Source organism: Cylas formicarius, unplaced genomic scaffold (genome assembly GCF_029955315.1).
Source record: "Cylas formicarius isolate icCylForm1 unplaced genomic scaffold, icCylForm1.1 PGA_scaffold_4__25_contigs__length_36172078, whole genome shotgun sequence".
NCBI classification, from domain to species: domain Eukaryota; kingdom Metazoa; phylum Arthropoda; class Insecta; order Coleoptera; family Brentidae; genus Cylas; species Cylas formicarius.
The window spans coordinates 1,815,978-1,839,772 of record NW_026844334.1 but is presented as its reverse complement, the minus strand read 5'-3'; the positions used below and the strand labels follow the sequence as shown (position 1 = coordinate 1,839,772).

The following is a 23,795-nucleotide window of genomic DNA, read 5'->3' as shown; positions in this document are numbered from 1 at the left end:
GTGGTCATTAACATACAATGCAACAAGATTATTGCCTAAAATTTCTGAATTTAAATTCAGGTAAAATTGTGGTCCTGTGCGAATTATGCATAATATGTGCGAGTCTAGTGTATCTCAGATGATGCTCCCGTCCAAATGTAGAAAACAATTACTATTGAGACTAAGGAAGTTATAAACAATGTTTATTTGACTCTCATTGAACGTGGTGCCAGCAAGCAAGCATCTTTAGACGAAACGGCCACATTGACGAAAATTCCCACATCAACTGTATGGAAACCTTTTTGAATTCGGAATTGGCGACTGGAATATCTAGAAAAAAATAGAATTTACAGAGAACAACAAAGGCCAATTTTTGACTTGGATGAAACCTGGTTCGACACTTATGATACCCCGGAAAAGGGTTGGGTTGACTCAACTGATAAGTGTAAAACAAACGAGTCATTAAAAAGAAGTAAAAGAATAACTATTTTGCATGCTGGCTCTAAAGATGGGTCGATTCCAAATGGACTTTCTCTATCTGCGAGAAATATTGAAGATTCTTCTCTGGATTACCATGAAGATACCACCGCTGATTTATTTGAAAGTTGGTTTATAAACAAACTAGTTCCAAACATTTCTCCTAATAACGTCATTGTAATGGACAATGTAAGTTATCACAGTAGACAGTTGACCAAAACCCCGTCCTCATGTGACACAAAAGCAACAATCCAAAATTACATGCATAATAACGACATTTATTTTCACGAAGATTATACCAAAAAGCAATTAACTGAGGTTCTACGAAGCTTGAACCTACACACAGATAATTATGATAATTAGTTTTTAACATCCCTCCACAAAGTTGGGCAAGTTCTGTTAAACATATAGAAAAATCAGAACAATCGTATATCCATATTGCAAATAATATAGGGCAAATAATAATTAGAACAGACGATGACAGCGATAGTGATACACAAATACATAAATAAAAAAATATTGTTTAGCATCTTTCCTAACAAAACCCCAAATAATTAAATTCTAAGCAAAGTACGGACCTGTTCGGCCATATTTCAATCTTACAGCTTGCCCGGGTCATTCCTTAATTCGTATCAGTTCATCACTATTTTATATCTATGAACAGACTTTACTCAAACGACGGCGCCATATTTCTTTGTCCTCCGCACTCGCACGTTCGCAGAAAATTATTGTTTGAAAGAAAGGAATGACGGATCAAAAGCCGCTCTGCTGCTAATTAATTTATATATACGCGAATTCCATCTGTCCCGTTTCCGTTCATTATTATTTATTTTCCTTCAATTCCAAATATTTGAAAATGCGATAAGGGTACTTATTATTAAAGGAAGTTAAATTTACCTACGCCTATGACCGAGCCCGAAACTGGAATTTTCCGTTTTGTTACGAAATAATCTATCAAAAAGTGGAATTTTCTTATATAATCGCAAAAAAATCCAAAATGAATAGAATAGAAAACCGCATCTCAATATCTTCATCCTAACCTAAAATATCAAAAAAGATGCCCTAAAGAAAGTGCGATTTTGTGCTCCATGTCACGGGCTACTTGTTGATGTCAAACGTTACCATTAATCAACAAAAAAAGGGTAGATTCATGTTTTAGACATTTAAAAAAGATACATTCAAATATTCATTTGGAGTTCATAAAGTTTGCTTTTATCTGATTTACGTCGTTAAGTATACTTGAATCAAGCTATAACAACTGTATTTGTGTAGTACTCAATTAGGCAATGGCTTGAAGACAGTGTAAATATGATGTTGATTCATTTTGTTTCATTTGTGATGAATTCGTTAAAGTTAGAAGTAAAAAATTTGCTTTGTCAACAAGCTGGAAACTTTGCGAATGATATGAAGCCTATTTAAACCCTAAAAATCAGCATCAGTGTGAAAATTTAACATTTTTTAAAATGTCGACTAAACTTTAATCACAATAGTCGTGCTTATGTTATTTGTAGCTTTGTATAGAAGCTAAAACCGAAGGAACCTAGTGATCACGAATATGACTGTTATTTTTATATGGTTAATCCAAATTAGAGTGGTGAAAATGCTGAAAAATGTTTTATCCTGATTTTCCTTCAATCTTCGCCCCGATATTACATGGTGACAATTTTCCTGTGCCATTACGTTCAGACAGCTCTGAAATATAAGCGTCACTAAGTTCAACGGAATCCGGTACACTTAAGTAGCCAACACTGATTAGATCCCAAAGTTTTCGACCACATTTTATCAGTCCAAGTGAATTTAATGATTTGGTTCGAGGCTTGAACCTATGTGAGAGTAAACTGGAAATTCTAGGTTCATGACTGGAGCAAGGGAACCTGCTCGAACCGACCGAAGAGAGCGCCATAAAAGTTCATCATCTTTTTTCACAAAAGAAGCCGGTATTTGTTGCTCTAACAACGTGACTGAGACAAATTAACAGTTATCTGCAGTTAATGTTGAAGTTGGAATTTTTGTTGGACCACAAATAAAAAATAATGAAAAATGATTACTTCGCCAAGGTTCTTATTGCTTGCGAAAAACGAGCCTGGAAGAGTTTTAAAGCAGTAGTTGATGGCTTCCTCCGAAATCACAGAGATGACAATTGATTGAAAACAACTATGGGCTACAGAATGTCTCATTAACTTCACATGTTACATTCTCATTAGACGAATTCAAAGATAAAATCGGTGACTACTCTGAGGAACAAGGAGAATGTTTTCACCAAGATTTGATGGATTTGCAACGGCGTGGTCAGTAAAAGAATATTTTTTTAAAGGGATTGAGTTGTTAATAAAGAGATGTAATGAAGTTAAGGGGGTTATATTGAAAAATAAAAAAAAATTGTTACTCCACTTTGTTTCATTCATATTCATCTTAAAATTTAGTGATTTTTGCAGAAAATATATAAAATAGCTCTAGTTTATAGAAAATCAAACTTTAATTCAAAAAACATTTTTCTTCTTGTTTTTATTCTAAGAGAAACTGAAATTTAACAGGTAGGACTTAGACCCAAAAATATTAGTGTTTAAAGTTAATTTTTAACGGAAAGTATCGATACTAAATATTTGAAAACAGCTAGTATTGGTAGTAGCTATCTAGTAGGAAAATTATTAGTTTTGACATGCTCTGTATGATATGGAATTAATTTCTATAATATACAGTACCTCCCTAAGATACTACCTAAATTTCATAATTATAAGTATAGGAAATTTCAATGTTGAAGCTACTTTTTCGAAGAATCGGCAACGTGGCGGCTTACCAGGTATTTTAAAAATTTGCCGGTAAACGTCCAAGGTGAAACACCCCGTATACCGGACCTAGCTTCGAGCTCCAGCGCACCGTGCTCCCCCCAACCCCCCATCCGCCCATAAACCGAATTTTATATTATAATTTTTCGGCATCGGTGGGTTTTATTCCCCACACCACCCCCGGCGTGCGCCGCTGCGCAGAATCCTTCTGCCTGGATGCTGGATACGGAATCCCGGTTAGCAGTGAGGACCCCTAGTCCGTCGTCGCAAGCCGTTCGACATTTTCGGGTTCGGAGAGGTGAAAATCGCGTCGTTTCTGCCCCCCGCTGGCCGCCATTCGCGTCTATCAGAGGTCTGTGGTTGCTGATCCGACTTCGTTGCAGGTACGTCACTGTTTAAAGCCGTCGCATCGAAGTAGGCCGCGAAACTGACCCGCTCTACGCTCAAACATAACCTTAACGCGTGGCGAACGCGCCTGAAATTAGTTTTTTAGGTTAGGTTCGCTATGGTACGCGTCTCAACCAATTTAAGCACGCTTCGCGTGTTATAACTTCTTGGTTATTGGTTTAAAGAATAATATAACACACGCGTGAGTGTTAACCTCATTTATTATATGTTTTTTAACACCGACAGTGGTCTGTGTCTTTCTATGAAACATACTTATGTTTGACACGTGACACAATCACAAGATAACGCTTCAAAAATTAAAATCATAACCTCTAAATTTCTGTGGTAGTTTGAAATTACAATGTGATTACTGTTTCTTCTTTATTTTTTTTATTATTTTTTATATGTTATTCGAAGATAACATAAAAGATGTGCAACGGAATTTGACTTCGATGCTACAGGGTGTTCAGAATACGCGAATGTAATTGTGTCATTTTAAATTGAAAACTCGGGATTTCCTCAATGACTGCTTTCTAACTGAATGGTAATTACTAGGGTCCATTAAAAAAAAAGCTTTATATGAATATATGTCCCAAACGTCTCAACTTTTGAAATACAGTATAATGCCTTTTGATACATAGCACATGTGTTCAAAATTTAATTTAAATACGTAAGGGGTATTACAGATATCAAAAAATATATTTTATTTATGAAAATTTCACCACACCCTAGCTCAAAAGTTTTTAGGACATGTCCATATGAAGTTTTCTTTTTAAAATGGACCCCAAAAATTATGAACACCGAATTAGAGAACACCCTGAATTTATGAATCACTCTGTATATTTGTAAATAATTTTGAATTGCTTCTTTTGGTGTTATCTATAACTTTTGTTTTTAACATTTTTTTCTGAAATAAAAAATAAATATTGTACACCCTCTGTATAAGAAAAATTCAATATATAAAAAAGCTATTATTTGGTATACCATAAATATATAATGAAATAGTAATTCAACATAATCGTATTTTCAGCAATGAAAAAAAAAGATGTATTAAAAAATTAACATTGATGCAGCTCCAGTATCACGATCCAACTTTGTCTTCTTTTAAATATATCTTAGTAGGCTGCGAAAAAAAAATTAAGTTCTTGCGTGAAATAGTTTTTTATTGACAGCATTTTAAACAAGATGTGTCCGAAAAAATGTCGCACATAACACAAATTGAGTATAGAGCAGTCATAAAGTTTTTAACAAAAAAAGGTGGCGTCGTAAGGGCGAAGCACCTCCAACAAAATTCAGAGTCTGCCAGTCAACAAAAAATTTAATGGCCATGGGAATTGGGATTTTGAAGGAATTCTTTTGATATACTTTAAAGAAACTAATATCACTGTGAATGGTAAATATTACGCACATTATTACATCAATTGGCCAGAGACGTACGTCTTTTGCACGATAATGCACCTTTCCATCCTGCTGATGTTGAACAAGCTGCCATTTTACAGTGTGGGTTCCAACAGAAAGATTATCCTCCCTATAGTCCAGATATGCCCCCAGAGACTATTATTTGTTTGGATATTTGAAAAAGGACTTACGTGGACGGCGGTTTGACCACGAAGTTGAGTTAAAAGGGGCTGTTTTAGCTCAATTTGCAGACAAACCAAAAAATAATTTTTTTAAAGGGATTGGGTTGTTTATAATGATATGTAATAAGTGTATTGAAGTTAAGGGGGTCAAGCTACCTGTCATTTTATTGTATAATTTTCACTACAGAGCGCGGCAAAGACTCTAGACATTTTTTATTTCAGAGAGATTCAGAGCATTTTGAAGTAATAGTCAAACGGATTTTAAGCAAAAATCCGCCACCTTAAAATGTTCATTTCAATTTCAATTGCGATGCCATCAAAAGATACTGCGAATGGATTGATAGCCTATTCGAATACGTATCGGCGAGCTGCACGTAACGCGGGCAATGCAACGTGGAGATCAGTCCGTTTATTGGAGATAACGAGTTTACGCTTGACATATAAACGACACTGTTAACGCCACCTAATGAACGGCTTTGTCTAACCGAGTCCTTGCTTCTTTGTTCTCCTCTAACCTGAACATAAAATGCAAATATTGTACGCTAGCAATTAGTAAATATATCCTACCGACTGCGCCATACATAGGTCGTTTATTTTTCGATTACCCAATATCAGCTGCCGATGGCGCGACTAGAATTGGCAAAAAACAAAGCAAAGAAACTTAATTTATTATACGAAATCTACAATTGGCAAGCGCCTAATATGTACACAAAATTGGAAATAATTGTAGCTCAAAACGTACATCAATTCTTTACTACGGACGTGTAGGAATATCCCAGCTTCAGCCTCTGAAACAAATGAGTTATCAAAGCACAGACACCGATTCACACTCACCGACATTCCCGCATTCAAATCCATCACTCCCAGCCACGCTATACGCAGACTCAGAGGTTTCTGACACCGCATCATCATTATGTGGATCAGCACTTTCACGGGCCGATCCTGAGTATACCAGTTGCTTCTAAAGAGTGCGCTGGCTAGTTCCATGCTCTGAAAATATTGAGGACTCATCATTCAAAAGCCAACTGGTTTTATCTACCACTGGTCTTTGTTATAAATTAAGTAGGTATTTACCTGCAGGATGATCTCGTTCGAGTTCCAGGAAAACGTGAGCAGTTGCAGAGTGGTCAACACCAATATCGTGAAATTAATGGTGAGCTGCTCACCCTAGAAACCCGTGTTTATAGCTTCACAACTAAGCTTCGACACTGTCACCTACCGCCGTGATTTGGAGTATCAGCAGAGCAAAGGTCAGCGAAGACACCGTGTATTCCAGCAGTATCACGTATTTGAGCGATTGGTTGAAATCTGATACGTGTCGGATCAGGCGCTGGTGTCTCGAGCAGAGCAGCTTCAAGCTGCGCAAAGCTCCGCGCTCCCATCGACCGCGAAACTGGTGCTGCAACACTCTGAGCTGCACCTTTACGAAAATCGTTAGCGAATTGATCGAGGCGCTGATAACGCCGATGCAGAAGCAACTCAGGGTAGGTCGGACGTGTTGGTCTACCAGGGCGATCAGATAGTGCCGATCTTTGTCGAAAGGGTACCAGTACTTGTGGGGCAAAGGTTTGATGGTAACGTCGGTGCCGTTTGACGATTGGACGAATCGGTACAGGTTTACGTCGCCTACGAGGTCAAAAATTATTCAGGCAGGGGAAAGTGGGGAGATAAATGATCAGTTATTCACATATACGAAGTTAGCGCCAAAATTTCCCGGCCGGACATAGGTATCACAATAAAACTTTGTCATCTTAGTAGGCTGCGAAAAAAAATGAAGTCTTGCGTCAAGTAGTTTTTTATTTATTTATTTAAGTTTTATCAAAAAAATATTTATTTATTTATCAAAAAATCCCCCGCAGATATTATATACTTGTGCCAACGTTTGTTACAATCCGAGAAACACTTCTGATGAGCGCTTTCTGGTATAGCCTTGAGTTTTTCCAGCGACTTTCTCTTTTTCTCTTTAATGGAGCCAAACCCGCTTCCTTTCATCGGTTTCTTGAGTTTTGGAAACGGTAAAAATTCGCAGGGGGCCATATCCGGTGAATATGGTGGCTGAGGCATGATCCTGGGTTTGTTTTCGGCCAAAAATTAGAAACAAACAACGATGGCTGAGCGGTGAACTTCAAGGTGATACTCTTTATTAACCGTTCGACCTTGTGGTAAGAACTCTTGAACACTACGCAACGATAATCAAAGAAAACAGTAAGCAAAACCTTTACGTTTGATCGAACTTGACGTGGTTTTGTCGGTCTTCCATTGCAGCCTTGGTTTCGACATCATAGTCATATGAGCAAATCAGGATCAACACTTTTACTTTTTGAACACACCTCGTATATTCGCTACAAACGGAGACAGGGGCCAACCCAAAGGCAAGCCTTCATCTCGTGCGCAAAACTTATCTCTGGCTTGAAAGCAAAAAATAGCGAAGTTCTCTCTATCAATCTGGTACGTTGGTGTATAAGGTTTCCACGTCAAAGCTAACAAACCTGTTTACTGATTTACTATCTTCCATCTTTAAACAAACTAGGGATATGAAGCAACCTCCTCATTCTTCTTGCGTCGATTTATTATAAGTCAAACTTGCTGACGTTTCGTCAATCATCCTGTTGGCTTCTTCAGACGTTATCCCTGCTTATATTTTGTTTGAGGGGCGCGCGATTACTGAGTTGCATATTGATGTAATGAAGACTTGAGTCGCGGTTAAGATTGTTTGGTTCCCCATTTTTATGGATTTTTGGATTTTTCCTAGGTGGAAGAATTGATTACATGCAAGATTACCAGGCTCTTTCATTTTCTTGGACCATAGTTAATATTTTTCTTCCTATCTCTCCAATGTCGCATAGGTCTGGAATGCTGTAAACTCCTGCTATCTCAAACGGAAATTTGTCTTTGACTGATTGAAGATGCTGAGAGATTCTTAGACAGGTGGTAAATCTGGTGTTAACGTTATATTTTTTAAGAACTTTTGATATGGTCGGTGATGTTTTGAATGGAGTGAAGGATAACAGGTGGTTGTCTTAGGAAGGTTGTGTTGAAGTGAATTTTAAGATGGATATCTTAATATCTCTAATGTGGAAATGATTGGAGAGAAGACCAGATGTGAGGTGTTTTAAACTTGGATGCAGTTTTACATGGAAGATGTCGAGGCCTTATCTTCTCAAGGGCTTCTATAAATTTATGACATCGTTTGGATCTATTGTTTTTAATTGTTTTAAGAGGGTCGTACTTTGGGGATCTCAGTGAAATTTGCATCATATGTAATCAGTATATTTCCTTTGAAGCTATCTATAATTATAATGGCGCACATAAAAGATGTCGAGGGCTTATTTTGTCAAGGCCTTTCATAAATATATGATATCGTTTGGGCCTCATGTAAATGGTTTTTTATTGTTTCGATAGGGTCATACCTTGCCGATCATACTGAAATTTGCATCACATGTAACCAGAATACACAGCACAGCCTCAAATCAGGTGTCCATCTTAAATGTGTTGTATCTATTTATTTGCAACTCAAGCCAAGTGCGAACTGGATTTTAAATTCGACATACCGACGGCGAAGATAGTGACTGCCACGGAAGTTCCGGAAGTGACAAGCAGCGACATCACTGTATTGTTTAATCGGATATGGCTCTCGTATATCCTACTGACTACCGGATCGCTCTCAGAAGACTTCCGTATAGCGGAGTTTTGCTCTAGTGCGGCATCCAGCAGCTTCACCATCCTCTCTGACTGCCAGATGAACATCTTGATGATGATGACGATGTACACGATGAATCTGTTTGCGCTGTCCATCGCTGCAAGCGTGGAATTTGAGCGGATTTATTTGCCAGGGTGATATCGCAAGACAAGCAACAATGTAACCTATATTTCAGATTGGAAAATGCATTTTATCGTAGAGAAGGCAAAAAACATGAAAAAAAGAAAGAAAGGGTGTACTATATTTTTGTAGATGATGTATCATAAATATCTTATTGTATTTGGATATTATATTGTATAAATATTGTATTATAAATGATAAATCTTTTTTTCTTATTAGAATTGCTTCATTTTTGCATCAATCGCTTCAAACCACACAATTTCGAAACCAGTAGCTCGCATATACTTCTAATAAGGTGATATTTATCACAAAATTAATTTTTTTTACCCAAAAATATAATAAGATGTCCCAGGAAAAGTGGAAAATGATAAAATGCAAGTTAAGAACTCAACTGGGTAAAAAAAACCCCGGAAGATGTAGAAAAGACCACGTGGTATGATACTCACCAGCTACCGGATCAGTTTTTACCAACGATGGCATTTCTCCCACCAAAGACACCATCGCCGAGTAACATACCAACTGGAAGGATATCGCGTAGACCCTGTAGATGTTTCGTCTTAGTTTTGAAACTCCCGGCTCGTAGACTTTCCAGATCCCTATCGTCATCATGAGCCGCCTCAGGTGCGTGAAATAGTTTTTGGCCACCATGGCGGACTATATGGGCTTCGCATGTCTCCGCGCTTTCTTATAAAATATCCACACGTCCAGTGGCGTCGGGATTTTTTTTAGCGAATGTCTCGAAAAAATTGAAATATTCTTCACTTGAATGTATACTACTCACCATCACCATTTGTATATATTTTTCTTTCAAACAGTACCTGAAATTCATTCCTACTCGACAAGGAACAAATTTACCTTCCAGTTAAAAAAAATATGAAATTAAAAATGTTTTTGGTAGACCATCGGAATAGAAAAAAATAAAAAAATACGAGGGCAGCGCGAATATGAAAGAAACAAAGTAGAGTAACACCTAGTATGGCTCATAAAAATATTCTACACTATTTTGATCACCTTTCAGTTATATGTTGTTCTTTAAACATTACCTTATATTAATAACTTCATAAATTAGGTGTAAACAAAATTGTTTGAGTATTTTCCGAATACTGGTAATAGGCGTGACATTTGTTAACATCGTGTTTGTACTTTGCAGTTTATCTTCAAGAAGTTGGGTAGTGTATTACCATTTGTGCTAAAATTTCCCGGCCTGAATATGAAAGAAACAAAGTAGAGTAACATTTTTTTATTATTTTTCAATATGATTCCCCTTAACTGCAATACACTAATTGCATCTCTTTATCAACAACTCAATCCCTTTAAAAAAATATTCTTTGTCTGCAAAATGAGCTAAAACAGCCTCTTTTAACTCAACTTCGTAGTTGAACCGGATGATCTATCTGTTGGAACCCACACTCTAAAATGGCAGCGTGTGCATCACCGGCAGTATGGACAGGTGCATATCGTGCAAAAGACGCACGCCTCTGGTCAGTTTTGGTTATGTAATTTATGTAATAATGTTGCGTAATATTTACCAGTGACAGTGGTATTAGTTTTTTTAAAATCTATCAAAAGTATGCCTTCACATTCCCAAAAGATCGTGGCCTTCGTCTTCTTTGTTGAATGGCAGACTCTGAATTTTCTTGGAGGTGCTTCACCCTTACGGCGCCACTTCATTGATTCTTTTTTCGATAGAGGGTCATAATAGAGAACCATAGTTTCATCTCCTGTCACAATAGTTTCTATCACAGGCTTCGCTTCCGACCTACAGAGTTCCAAAAATGACCACTCGACACGGCATTGTTTTGGAATAGCCAAAAGGTTTTTGCACTAATATTACCTAAATGATCATGCAGGATTCGATGAACACTTGTATCAGAAAGCTTAGTAATTCCTGAGATTTCCTTGACCTTTAACCGTCGATCACTCAATACCACCTCTTCCACAATCCCAACAAAAGCTTCCGTTATGACCTCCACTGGTCGACCAGTTCTTGAATCATCTTCAAGTGATTCCTGCCATATTCAAAAACGTTTTGCCCATTCTGTCACTACAGAATACGAAGGAAAACTTTGGCCGTACACACCATCCAGCCTTTCTTTAATAATTTTAGGTGCTAACCCTTCTTTTGTCAAAAACTTTATGACTGCTCTATGCTCAATTTGCGTTATGTTGTCAATAAAAAACAATTTGACGCAAGACTTCATTTTTTTTTTCGCAGCCTACTAAGATATGTATTTAAAAGAAGACAAAGTTTTATCGTGATACTGGAGCTGCATCTATGTCAGGCCGGGAAATTTTGGCGCTAACCTCTTATATACTATTCTACGAGACACTTTATCTCCCTGTTAGTCGGGTTTTATATTTATTATTACATATATTTTATGTGTTTGTTTTATATAATATTCCTATTTTTCGTGACGAAACCTTATTCCGCCATAATAATTGATAGTTTCTGGTATTCCACTGAACTTCTTATTCCCGATACTCTCGGAGAGACAGGGCGAAAAATATCATTTAGACTGAGAACAAATCTCGTTCAATAAAACTAAAATTTTTGAGTGTAATCAACTCTTTTACCAAAAGAAAAAATATCCTAGAAGATTTGCAAATAGTTTTGCTCTACGCCACTGGCAGACGCGATTCGATAAACGCAATCCCTTAATGACAGGGGGAGACTGGTTATTTTCAGCGTAGCCTGTAATCAAAGGGATGCTTCTTCGATTGTTGGGAGTTAAAATATTAATATTAAAAAAAAACGCGTCTGTCTCCCTTTCTTCCTCTGTTTGTCCCGTTTTCACATCCCCTCTGACGATTGTGGAGTTGGTGGATGTTTCATGTTTTATCTAACTGAAGGTGGGCCTCGTTGGCAGAGGAATACCTCAATGAAAAGTTAAAATTAGAATTGGGCCATAAAAAACGTTGACGATTTTTAGGGTATTCTATGCTGTCTACTTCTGGCAGAATCGTGAATGATATATTTCTTCAGTGTTGACCATTTGTTTCAGTGTCAAATAATGGTTTGTACTGTGCGTTTTGAAAAAGTGTCTAATGTGTAACGCGAATCAGAGTTTTATTTTAAAAAGAAGCCGCTATCTCGCGCACCCTGTATGATAGACGAAACCTGAAACTACCTTTCGACGCAATTGACATTAGTGTTTAGACCAAATGATCAAATGAATGATATTTTTTCTTTTTCGGCTGTTAAGTTACCTACAAAACGGCAATTTTCATGTTCTTTTATATCTTTTTGCCCATTACTGACACACCCTGTATATAACTGAAAAACTGCGAAAAGTAGATGTTATGGTAATGGATCTCCCACGTTTCCCACTCCATGAATTTTTCCAATAGAGTCAATGGTTTTCGAGAAAATAATTCTTTTCTGGAACAATGCAGTACGCCGCCATAGCAGATGACGTCATCGCGTCTAGATTGGGTGCGAGATATAGCGATTTTCATTTCGATTTTTTCAAATATCTCAAGCAGCGTACGTGATAGACGAAAACCGTAAATACACAAATTGCAGCTCTCCATGTGGCAATACTGTTTGTCCTTTTTTTAGAATTTTGATTTAAGACTAATAATTTTTGGAAAAGGACAATTTTTAGAGTCTTTTATATTTTTGTCCGTAATTAAAAAACCCTGTATATAATCTAAAAATATGCCCGAAATAAGTGTTATAGCACTGGATCTTCCGCGTAAGCTGGTTAAAGAATTTTGCTGATGGGGTTAACAGTTTTAGAGAAAACATTTTTTTTCTGAACACTGAAATAAGCAAAAAAAAAAAAATTATTTGTTAAAAATACTTTGCGGCATTCTTAATTATCCCATCATTAATATTTTTTCATTTGTTGTCAATAATTTTCCCACAGTAACGGAAATTTTAGGGAAGTTTTAGACTTTCTGCCCATAATCGACACCCCCTGTATACAATACAAGGAATTAAGGTGTGGAAAGCGTTGTTAAAAAAATTAGCGACACGTGCAGGGTTAATATTGTGTCGAATTACAGCATACGGATCGGCGTTCTTAGTAGAATTCTGCAAGCAATTTGGCGTTTCGGTTCTTTAAGCGCTATAGACACGATGCCAGCTAATTTCTTCCGAATTTGTGCACGCACATCGGCGCAAACAGTTTGTTTTTATAAACTTATTGGTTTAACCTCTAATGAAAATATAAACAAAATCGAATTCACGTAATATGATTCTTAAAAGTGTAAATGTAACTTCGTGAATGGCAACAATATTATCCCTAATTACTATTATTTTTTAAAAACTTAATCGCCACGATTATACACTTAAACAGCGATTTTTTTGAGAAAAACGGTTTTGGATAGAACAAAAACTACAAAACTAGAACACCAGGAATTTATCTCGTTGTTTTTTGAATTCCATTATATTTCATGCATAAAGTTTCGAAAAGCTCATCAGTTTCTCATAATCGAGGTGTAAGAATAACCTAATTTCAGCCTCTGAAATTTTTTGAAATTTTAATCCAGTCTTTATGGAATCGTTCACACTCACCGAGAGCCCCGCATCTAAATCCATCACTCCCAGCCATCCTATACGCAGACTCAGAGGCTTCTGACACCGCATCATCATTACGTGGATCAGTACTTTCGCGTGCTGACCCTGATTGTACCAGTCACTTTCGAAAAGCGAGTCCGCCAGCCCTGTGCTCTGGAAAAACCATTTTTGAAAGTTTGACCACAAAATCACAATATTTTAAATCGCACCTTGGATATCTGTGTAAAGTCTGTTCATAGATATAAGAAAGGGACTAACTGATACGAATTAAGCAAAGACCCGGGCAAGCTGTAGGAATGGAATATGGCCGAACAGGTCCGTACTTTGCTTAGAATTTAATTATTTGAGGTTTTGATAGGAAAGATACTAAACAATATTTATTTATATATGTATGTTTAAATCTAAAACAAAATTACAAATTATTTTTATTAGCTACTTAAATTACTTAAAATTATTCACATAATATATCAGTATCACTATCGCTAACATCGCCTGTTCTAATTATTATTTATTCTATAGTATTTGCAATATATGGTTGTCTTTATAAAATTCTTCAATCCTACATCAGTCCTCGGACTCAGTTTGTAGAATTGAATTCTGCAAAATCCCAAACGGCCCGCATCACATCTGGAATTCCTCAAGGGTCCCATTTGGGACCATTGTTATTTTCACTGTTTATCGCAGATGTCAGTAAATGTTTTCTTTTTGCTAAATCAGCATCATACGCAGATGATCAGAAATCATAGGCGCCCGTGAAAAGCCTTAACGACTGTCATAAGTTTCAAGAAGATCTTGATCGTTTTTATGAATACTGTGTGAAAAATCGTCTATTTTTAAATATTGATAAATGTTACTGTCTTAAGTTCAGCAGGCGGATAAATGATATAAACTTTGACTACACATTCAATGGTGTAAAAATAAAAAAAGTAGAGCAGATTAGGGATCTTGGAATAACTATAGATGTAAAATTAAGTTTTGATATCCACATTGAGAATATAGTAAAAAAAGCTTATAAAAATTTAGGTTTTATATTAAGAGTTAGCAAGGAATTTCAGGATCACAAATCGCTTATTATTCTATACAATTCCTACGTTCGATCTCACCTTGACTATGGCGGTGTGATATGGTAGACAGAATCGAGAGAATACAAAAAAAGTTTGTTTTCCATTTAAATTTTAGATTTAACCGTAACTTACTAACTCATTCGTATGAAGCTAGTCTTAATTTCTACCATATACTGAAGTTATCTGTTATCTCCAGTGCTATATTTTTGCATAATATTATTAATAGGATTGACTGTCCTTTACTGTTGGAAAAACTATCCTTCAATGCCAAAGTCGTTATAACAAGAACTCCTTCATTATTTTACGTGCCTAGATTTAATACAAACTTAGGTAACAATTCCCCAATATCTCTTTTACATAGACATTACAATAATTATTTTTCGCACATTGACATCTTTGCGTTATCACTTAATTCGTTTCGAAATCAAGCAATTAGGGTTTTTCTATAAATTTATTTTAATTTTTAATTTATTTTAATTTTTGATTTGTTTTCCTTATTTTTTCACATTTGTTTTTTGTAATTCAAGCACTTAATATACACTGTTAGTTTTGGTTTAGTTTGGTAAGTTTGATTGTTATTATTATTATTATTATTATTATTATTATTATTATTATTATTATTATTATTTTTATCTTCTGCTTATCGTAGATATAGGTAGGTACTTACTTATAAGTTTTACTTTGTTAATTAAATAATGGTATAATTGTTAGTGTGTCCTTGTAAATTGTGAAGTTAGTTCTTCATGTTAGGGCACCTTTGTAATAAATAAATAAAATAAAAAATAAAAAATAAAATATGGATATACGATTGTTCTACTTTTTATATATGTTTAACAGAATTTGCCCAACTTTTGCCTAACACGGGGAAAAATATTCTTACGACGAATGGCAGATTTCAGTTGGTGCCAAACATAATGCTTGCTTGCTGGCACCACGTTCAATGAGAGTCAAATAAACATTGTTTATAACTTTCTTAGTCTCAATAGAATAGTGTTTTCTACATTTGGGCGGGAGCATCTGAGATACACTAGACTCGCACATATTTTGCATAATTCGCACACGATTCAACACACGCTGTATTACACACGAAATAAGAATGATTACTAATAGACTTAAACTATGTAGTATACCAAACCTAAGAATATTAAACCCATACAATTTTCCTGAATTTAAATTCCGAAACTTTAGGTAATGCTTGGATAATCCCATTCAAAAGCAATTGGTCGCTTCCTTATATCTATGAACAGACCATACCCTGTGATTTAGCTCTAACTCAACTTTTAACCAAGTATTCACGTTCAACACTTTATTTACGTATTTGTGAAGCCTAAGGTAAGCCGGACGCAAAAGAAAAAAGTTCAAAATATACGAGGTGCGTTAAAAAAGTACAGTGGCTTTTTGACGAGTGACGAGTTTTATCAAATATTATTTATTTATTTATCAAAATTAATATTGTCAACTTCACAGCAATCCCCGTCACTTGTGTAATTTTTGAGCCGTATCAGTTTTTAAGAAAATAGTCAATATTTTCAATTTAGCTCTTTAGTTTCACAAAAACCACAATTCTCTCTTCTATCTATAAAAATAATAGAGATGCCCTGCACAAGTCACCACAATGGGAGATCCCGTACAATAGATCGCAAGGAATTGGTACCATTTGAAGTATGGACAGAATTTCTATTCTCTTTTACTCGTTGATGGCTTAGACGTACCTGCACTATAATCTCGTTGCAGTTCCACGAAAACGTCATCAGCTGGAAGATGGTGAACGTTAATATGGTGAAGTTGATTAACAGCTCCTCTCCCTGGAAAACGGATTATTGCCTAGCTGCGAACCTAATAGGGTGGTACTTACCGTTGCTATTTGAAAAATCAAAAGCGCGAATGTGACAGAGCAAACCGTATAATCCAGCATCACTATGTACCTGAGCGATTCACTGAACTCTATCGTATATCTACAAAGAATCTGGTGAAAGTCGCCGGGAGTCGAACAGAAAAATAAGCGCCTCACGCTATCAAACGTTGGTGTTCGATGCACAGCAGCCTCAAACTGTCGATGGCCGCTTCCAGCCCACCGCGAAAGTGCTTGAAATGGTGCTGCAACACTTTTAACTGGACCCTAACGAATATCGCCAGGGAGTTGAGTGACGCACTAGTCACACCGAGGCAAAAACAGCTGAAAGTCGGCCTAATGTTTTGGTCCGCCAAGGCTAGCAGGAAGTGCTGCTTACTGTCGAAAGGGTACCAGAACTTGAGGGGCAGCGGTTTTTCGGTACTGTTTTTATTTTCCGGAGAATGGATGAACCGATACACGCCCACGAATCCTAAAACACACTATTACTCTCACTCTTATTTGGTACTGGATCGGTTAATAAAAAATGCCACAACAGAGGTTTGAGGAAATAAAACTACTGACTTGAAAGGTCAATCAAAAGGAACGATGAGAGGAAGCAAACTGCTCAAATCTAAAAAACAACGGCTTTCCGATACTGAACAACAAATACTGGGCAAGGGACTTCGTCTTTGCGCCTCGATAGACTCTAATGTTAGATATTATAAGCTGCATAGTACCGATGAGGGGATAGAAGTGTGATGGAAAGACGAGGAACAAATGGGTATCAAGATCCTCCCAGTGGCCAATCATCACGGATATTCAGTAGCACTAGGACTATTGAAGGAGAGTAAAGTAGTAAGTAAGTAGAGAAAAGGAGAGGTAAAATCCAGATCAGAAATCGGGAAACATGTATGGACCAAACAACATAACATCAAATGGTCGGAAGCAAGGGTTCTTCAGAAGGAACGCCATTGGAAAAGGAGCAACTTCAAGGAAGCTGTGAAGTATTTCCAATGAAGATTATTAAATTTTTGCTTTAGATCATTTCTCGGCCCATTGAGATGCCCTCAAAGAAGAACTGAGTCTGGAACAGAATTTTATGTAGATTTGAGAAGATTTATTAAGAAATTAGAAACTTTTTCACACTTACATAATTGTCTTTAACCTTCTGTTGTGAACCTTATACAATCATTGCATGATATGTCAAAATTCTAGTTCCCAGTGCTTGATTAATGGTTTCCCATTAAATGGATTTATGTCTGCGACAAGGGTCTAGTTAAGCAAAAGGTTTACATGTGAAAAGAGCAAGGCTACTGTTGATGACGAATGCCAACAACTTCGTGAAATGAAGGGAGAAAAGTAACAATTTTTATACCAATGAGGAAAGATTAAGGAGAGTTCAGACAGAAAGAAAGGAAGAAAAGCGGCTTGTCATGTTTAAAGTCATGTCATGTTGCAACTAATTTTGGAGGTAGAAGTTGAGTTGGAAGAACGCAGATGCCTTGTGTACGAGCTTGTCTTACCTGCCGTAGAAATGCTAAGCGATATAACAACCCCGGAGGAGACAAGGACGAACACAAATTTGTGATTGTACCTCACGTGGTTTCGATACAACCTGCGGATCGCGAGGTCAGCGCGTGACGCAGCTTTTATTTGCAAGTTTTGTTCCAACATGACTCCAAGCAGATCGACCATCCTTGTAGATTGCCACGCGATCATCTTGATGATGATGACTATGTACACGGTGAATCTGTTCGCGTTGTCCACCGCTGCAACGAAACGCATGTCGCGAGCTCAAACCCCATTGTGGACACTCACCGCCCATGACGTCAGACCTTGCCAACGCTGGTATTTCGGCAAGTAACGACAAAGCCACGGAATAGCAGAACATTTGGAACGACACCGAGTAGACTTGGTAGATCCGTTTTCGCAACATCGAGTGGCGTGGATTTTCCACTTTCCAGATGCCGATGACCGTCATCAGCCTCCTGACGTGCGTGAAATAGTCGACCTTCATGATTGAGGGGATGCGGAACTCGCCGCTTTTATATATTACGTACAAAATTATAGGGGTTGATGGTCAGCGGCGTCACACGCTGGCTAAGAGTATGTATAGAATAAAAGTAATTTTTTACTATTTTATACTACTGTTATTGTCAATAGGTAAGTACGACCATAGGCGTACATTGATAAAATTTGGGGTGGTAATGTTTTAAATGGAAAAATCTCACACCGTAATAATAATTATATTTTCCGAAAGGTTTTTTAACATTTCCAATATTTAAACTTCTTTCTGTCTTCAGCAACAGGGCTCTGTTAAGATTAAAAAATGAACAGGGGAAAGAACTTTTTTGGTACCATTTTTTATACGTGAATACATATGTTTAACCCTTTTTGTATATATTTTTGGACGTCCCCATGCATAAATCCCATTTCCCATCGCTTCTGGTATTGTAGGCGGATTCACATAAACACGATCTTTAACATATTCCCGCAAAAAGAAATCTAGCGGTGCTAAGTCACGGGATCGACGCGGCCATCTAACGAATCCACCTCTACTCATCCATTTCTGTGGGTTATAATTATTAAAATTTGTCGAAAAATGGGTATGCGTAGGAGCTCCGTCGTACTGAAACCACATTTCCTGGATCTAAATGTTATCAAGCTCTTAAAGAAGTTGTGGTAAATCAGTCTGCAAAAAGCTTAAATTAAATGAAAGGACTTTTTGAGGTAATGTGTTGTGGAACCCCCTTTGGTTATATACTTAATGGTGTTAGTTTTTCAATTTCCGTTCCAGAATGGATTAACTGTTGAATAGTAATGCATCTTATAACCATTAACTCCGCCATTACTGCGAAAAGTTGCTTCATCGGAAAACATTATTTTAGACGAAAAATGAAGAAGAAGAAGAATGTTCAAGAAGTTGTTGGTGTTGTTCCATATTGGGATGTATCACATAAGCAATCTACTTGACGGCTACTGACCTGCTAGACCATCACTAGCATCAAACCTTTCTATTATTAGTTCGTATACCTAAGGGTACTTCGCCTTGTAAAGTCTTACTGCCAATAAAGTATTTTTTCCGCTTCACCACAACAATTAATTAAGCTTTAGGAAAATCCATACTTTGTTTTTACTCACACCACAACAATTTAATGATTTTTTTTACTCAGTTGTCATTTTCTCACTGCCAACTAATGTAATAGCAATGGTCTTAGACGGAAAAAAATTCGCTACGCTCCTGAGTGTCTTGTCAACCCTATCGTATGGGTGATCGGAAAATGTTTTTCCGTAATGATAAGGCGAAAGGAAACCACACACGTGTTTGAAAACCGCGAACAAAGGGGCCTGTAATCAGAAGATCTATAATTATTGATTGCAGATACCGCTTTGCAATCGGGTATTTTATTCGCAGTGAAAATTAAGGGCGGATAAGTTCCTTAAGTAGTGAATTTGTAATAATGTAGACGACAAAAGCGAGGTTAGCATGAATGAATGAAATTAAAATTCGAAGGCGTTCATATCCGGTGAATATGGTGGCAAGTTCATGATTGATGGACGTTTAACAGCTCTTGAGCGATATTCCTCCCACAGTCCTTTTGTTCAAAATCATTTTTTTGCACAAAATTTTACGCAAAATCTTTGTTCCGTTTTTTTGACAGCTCACCGAGCACACAAAAGTCTAACGCTGCCGTCTCACAAAAAAAAAGTAAACATGCGAACTGGCTTAAATTGTAAACAAATGTTATGCAAGCGTATTGCAGCATTAAAATTGACCCATTTCTCACAACGAACCAAGCATTTTTTTTTTACCAAATTTTTATATAAATACTGCTATGAAACTGTTTTACAGTACAAAATTTTTGAATTATTAACCCCGCTTTCTTTTATTTTTAATAAAAAAGTATGGTGCCCATTTGAGATCGATGGTATTAAATTTAACTCTTTACTTACTGCTGTGGAACTGTGCAAAAAAAGTTCTGAGAAAATGCTAAATACAAAAGTTGCGTAGATGCCCAATTTGAAGTTATTTTAAAATATACAGGGCGGCTTAAAAAACCGTGTCGAATAAACATACATTTCAAAAAGAAAGATTGCTTGTTGGACAATGATGTACCCATTAAGTGATCTTGTTTTATTACTAATTCGTTTATACTTAGTCAAAATTAGAGAAGAAACTAAAATTATAGTGCTTTAATTTATATTGTGGCGGAAACTTCCACGTTACTTCGTTAATTTTCAGGCACCTATTATTTGTTCATAATGGAGGTGTAGGAATAACCCAACTTCAACCTCTAAAACTTTAAAGTTTTAACTTCATATTGACAGAGGCGTTTATATTCACCGATATTCCGGCTTCCAAATCCATCACTCCCAACCAGCCGATACGCAAACACAGAGGTTTCTGACACCGCATCATCATTATGTGGATCAGTACTTTGGCAGGTTTATCCTGATCGTACCAGTCGCTTTTGAAAAGCGCTGTAGTCAGCTCAGTGCTCTACAAATACCCTACCATTTTCGAAATCCTACCGTGACTGCTCGCAATAACCTGCACTATGATCTCGTTGCAGTTCCACGAAAACGTCATCAGCTGAAGCGTGGTGAACGTCAATATGGTGGCGCTAATCACTAATTTTTCTCCCTGGATCAATAAATTACCTAGAATCGGGCGAAATCCAGCACGAATCACTTACGGTGGTGATCTGGAGGATCAGCATCGCGAATGTGATCGATGACACGCTGTAATCTAGCAGCACTATGTGCTTGAGCGATTCGCTGAACTCTATGGTATATCTAAAATAAAACCTGCCGGAAACCTCAGGATAACGAGCCTATTGTACTACTCACTCTATCAGATGTTGATGTTTTGCGCACAACAACTTCAAGCTGTCGAATGCTTCCTCCTGCTGCTGACGAAAGTGCTGGAAGTGGTGTTGCAACACTTTCAACTGCATTCCGACGAATATCGCCAGGGAGTTGAGCGAAGCGCTCGTGACACCTAGACAAAAACAACTGAGCGTCGGCCTGACGTGTTGGTCTGCCAAGGCGACCAAGTAGTACTCGTTCCTGTCCAAAGGGTACCAATACCGGTAGAGCAACGGTTTCTCGGTAGCGTTGGCATTCTCAGGCGACTGAACGAATTTATATACGCTTGTGTCTCCTAAAATATAAGATGCATAAGAGGAAAACGTATAACCATTGCAGTGCTAGGGTTTCTTATGCTAAGGGTATATCCTCGTCTACTATCTACTATCAGCATTAACAAAGAAATGGAAGTGGTGGTGCCGTGGGTCTACCACAGAAACTTACCTATAGCAGCTATGGCAAAAGCTATAATGGTTCCAGAGAAGACAAGGAGGAACATGAACTTGTGGTTGTACCTCACATGTCTCAGATACAATCTGAGGATATCCTGGTCATTCAAAGTAGCACTTCGCATCTGCTGGTTTTGCTCCAAGACTACCCCTAGCAGGTCGACCATCCTTCTGGACTGCCAGACGATCATCTTGATGATGATGACTACATATACGACGAACCTATTCGCGTTGTCCATCGCTAGAAGGAAGTTTTTGCTGGGAAGTTAGTTTTGTATGGTGGTGACATCCTCACCAGCGCCCACGTTGGATTTTACCAGCGATGGAATCTCTGCAAGCGACGAGAACGCCACCGAATGACAGAACAATTGGAAGGACAAAGAGTAGACTCGGTAAAACCGCTTTTGGGAGATGGACATCCCAGTGTCTACTTTCCAGATCCCGATCACCATCATCAGCCTCCTGACGTGCGTGAAATAGTCGACCTTCATGTTTGAAGAGACAACCGCGGACTGGTTACGCATGGCTTTTTCCAGATATTTCGATAGAGAAAAATACAAGGGAGAATCGCCAAAACCTGCAATTTATCGTAACGCCAAAGGTATGCCTCCTAATGATACGGTAAAGCAACGCATTTGCTTTTAATGTATGCTCAAAGAGACCGGTCATCAGGCGGACTCTATTATTATCGGCAGTTGGCTATGTCCCTTGCGAAAGCTTTATGGAAGTTTTATTTACGGTGAAATGGATTAGACGCCAGTTTCGTGAGTGAGTGTGGAGTTTTTTTTTAACAAAATACATTATACATGCCACAGACCCCAGCCCAACAAAAGGACGAAAATAAAATGATAAATACTTGACGAAAATCAAAATTAAACATGCAGGAGGCGGGAGGATATATGGGCAATTGAAACAAGCTATGCATAGTGCAGTAAAAGAATCCTTTTGGGGAACAAGAACTCAACGACATTGAGATTTTTGGTTAAAACAAACAAAATACGAGACAATGAAGACAGAAAACTGTATAACAGAATAAATAAAATAGTGAAAAGGGAAGAAGGGAGAAAAAGAAGGGTGTAAAGTTGAATAGGTATTTTGCAGAAAGCAGACTATCAGAGGCATGGAAAATCTTGAAAAATATAAGAAACGAAGAGAAATATAGGACAAATATAACTACAATGAGCCGGAAACATTTTATCAATATCTATTTACAGAAGAAAGGGCAATCAACCAGAAGAGTTGAGCCTGGAAGATGAACAGTGGAAGAAGTTCAAAATGCCTGAAAAGATATGAAAAATGGAAAGGCAGCAGTGCCTGGAGGTATTCCCAATGAGCTGGTTGGACTGATAGCAAAATTATTTAACAAATTCCTATTAATTAGAGACAATATTTCCAATGATTGTGGATTTGCATGTATTAGTTCGATTCACAAGATAAAGAAACATATACCAAAACTCTCTTGACATAATGAAGGTAGGAAATTGAATATCACTGTTCATACTATCGAAGGGATGTTATGTCTTGTGTTGTGTGTTTGTGTTACTGTTTGTAGACGATCATATACTTATGGCAAATGATAACGACTAGACCGATGGAAGAATATTCGAAGTGGGGACTCAAAATAAACACATCATAAACTGAACATCTATTAGCCTAGTTCAAAACAACTCTCGGAAATAGCATAATTAAAGGCTGTAGAGACTATAAGTACCTAGAAAGATTAATTAGTGAAGATGAAAACACCGAAAAAGATATTAACAACAGAATTAAATGGGATCGTAGGGCGTTCCAACAACTGAACTCCAGTACTTTTTACAAAACTTCTGGATTCCTCCTGCGTCGGTTTTTGCTGAGTCGAAATTGCTGACGTTTCGCCAATGATCCTGTTGGTTTCTTCAGGGCTTGACCGAAACTGCAGCAACAACCGACGCAGGATTAATCCAGAAGTTTTGTAAAAAGAAAAAACATCACAAAGATAACAACAATCAACATTGAAAAGCTATTTTTATAATTACATATGGATCATTG

At 37.3% G+C, this 23,795-nt stretch overlaps 3 protein-coding genes across 4 annotated transcripts in view; 1 reads left to right on the top strand and 2 right to left on the bottom strand.

Moving 5' to 3' along the window:
• Window positions 1–3,498: 3,498 nt before the first annotated feature.
• The window catches only part of LOC132701259 (glutamate receptor ionotropic, kainate 2), a 143,897-nt gene continuing 123,600 nt past the window's right edge, over window positions 3,499–23,795 (top strand). For both annotated transcript variants that reach the window (XM_060669050.1, XM_060669049.1), the window contains exon 1: window positions 3,499–3,625. The gene's annotated coding sequence lies outside the window, so the exon portion shown is untranslated. The remainder of the gene's footprint in view (window positions 3,626–23,795) is intronic.
• On the bottom strand, window positions 5,838–13,452 carry LOC132701231 (odorant receptor 49b-like). Its single transcript, XM_060669010.1, has 6 exons — window positions 9,476–13,452; window positions 8,761–9,006; window positions 6,429–6,835; window positions 6,284–6,376; window positions 6,044–6,199; window positions 5,838–5,997 (listed from the first exon to the last, which is right to left on the bottom strand). Exons 1-6 carry the CDS (start codon window positions 9,675–9,677, stop codon window positions 5,953–5,955), a joined length of 1,149 nt encoding a protein of 382 aa, XP_060524993.1. The 5' UTR covers window positions 9,678–13,452; the 3' UTR covers window positions 5,838–5,952.
• LOC132700808 (uncharacterized) lies at window positions 13,452–22,296 on the bottom strand. Its single transcript, XM_060668355.1, has 13 exons — window positions 22,063–22,296; window positions 21,763–22,008; window positions 21,301–21,613; window positions 21,147–21,258; window positions 21,002–21,094; window positions 20,795–20,950; window positions 18,268–18,460; window positions 17,973–18,218; window positions 16,627–16,939; window positions 16,471–16,570; window positions 16,328–16,420; window positions 13,549–13,704; window positions 13,452–13,496 (listed from the first exon to the last, which is right to left on the bottom strand). The coding sequence occupies exons 1-13, from the start codon at window positions 22,289–22,291 to the stop codon at window positions 13,452–13,454; spliced, it is 2,295 nt and encodes a 764-aa protein (XP_060524338.1). The 5' UTR covers window positions 22,292–22,296.

Excerpts from the sequence above, each read along its gene's own strand:
- LOC132701231 (XM_060669010.1), bottom strand. The coding sequence starts at position 9,677 with ATGGTGGCCAAAAACTATTTCACGCACCTGAGGCGGCTCATGATGACG. Across the intron at positions 9,007-9,475 it reads AAAAACTGATCCGGTAGCTG|CGATGGACAGCGCAAACAGA; the intron begins GTGAGTATCATA and ends CCACGCTTGCAG. Across the intron at positions 6,377-6,428 it reads TGATACTCCAAATCACGGCG|GGTGAGCAGCTCACCATTAA; the intron begins GTAGGTGACAGT and ends ACGGGTTTCTAG.
- LOC132700808 (XM_060668355.1), bottom strand. The coding sequence starts at position 22,291 with ATGCGTAACCAGTCCGCGGTTGTCTCTTCAAACATGAAGGTCGACTAT. Across the intron at positions 21,614-21,762 it reads TTTTGCCATAGCTGCTATAG|GAGACACAAGCGTATATAAA; the intron begins GTAAGTTTCTGT and ends CTTATATTTTAG. Across the intron at positions 20,951-21,001 it reads GCAACGAGATCATAGTGCAG|AGCACTGAGCTGACTACAGC; the intron begins GTTATTGCGAGC and ends GGGTATTTGTAG.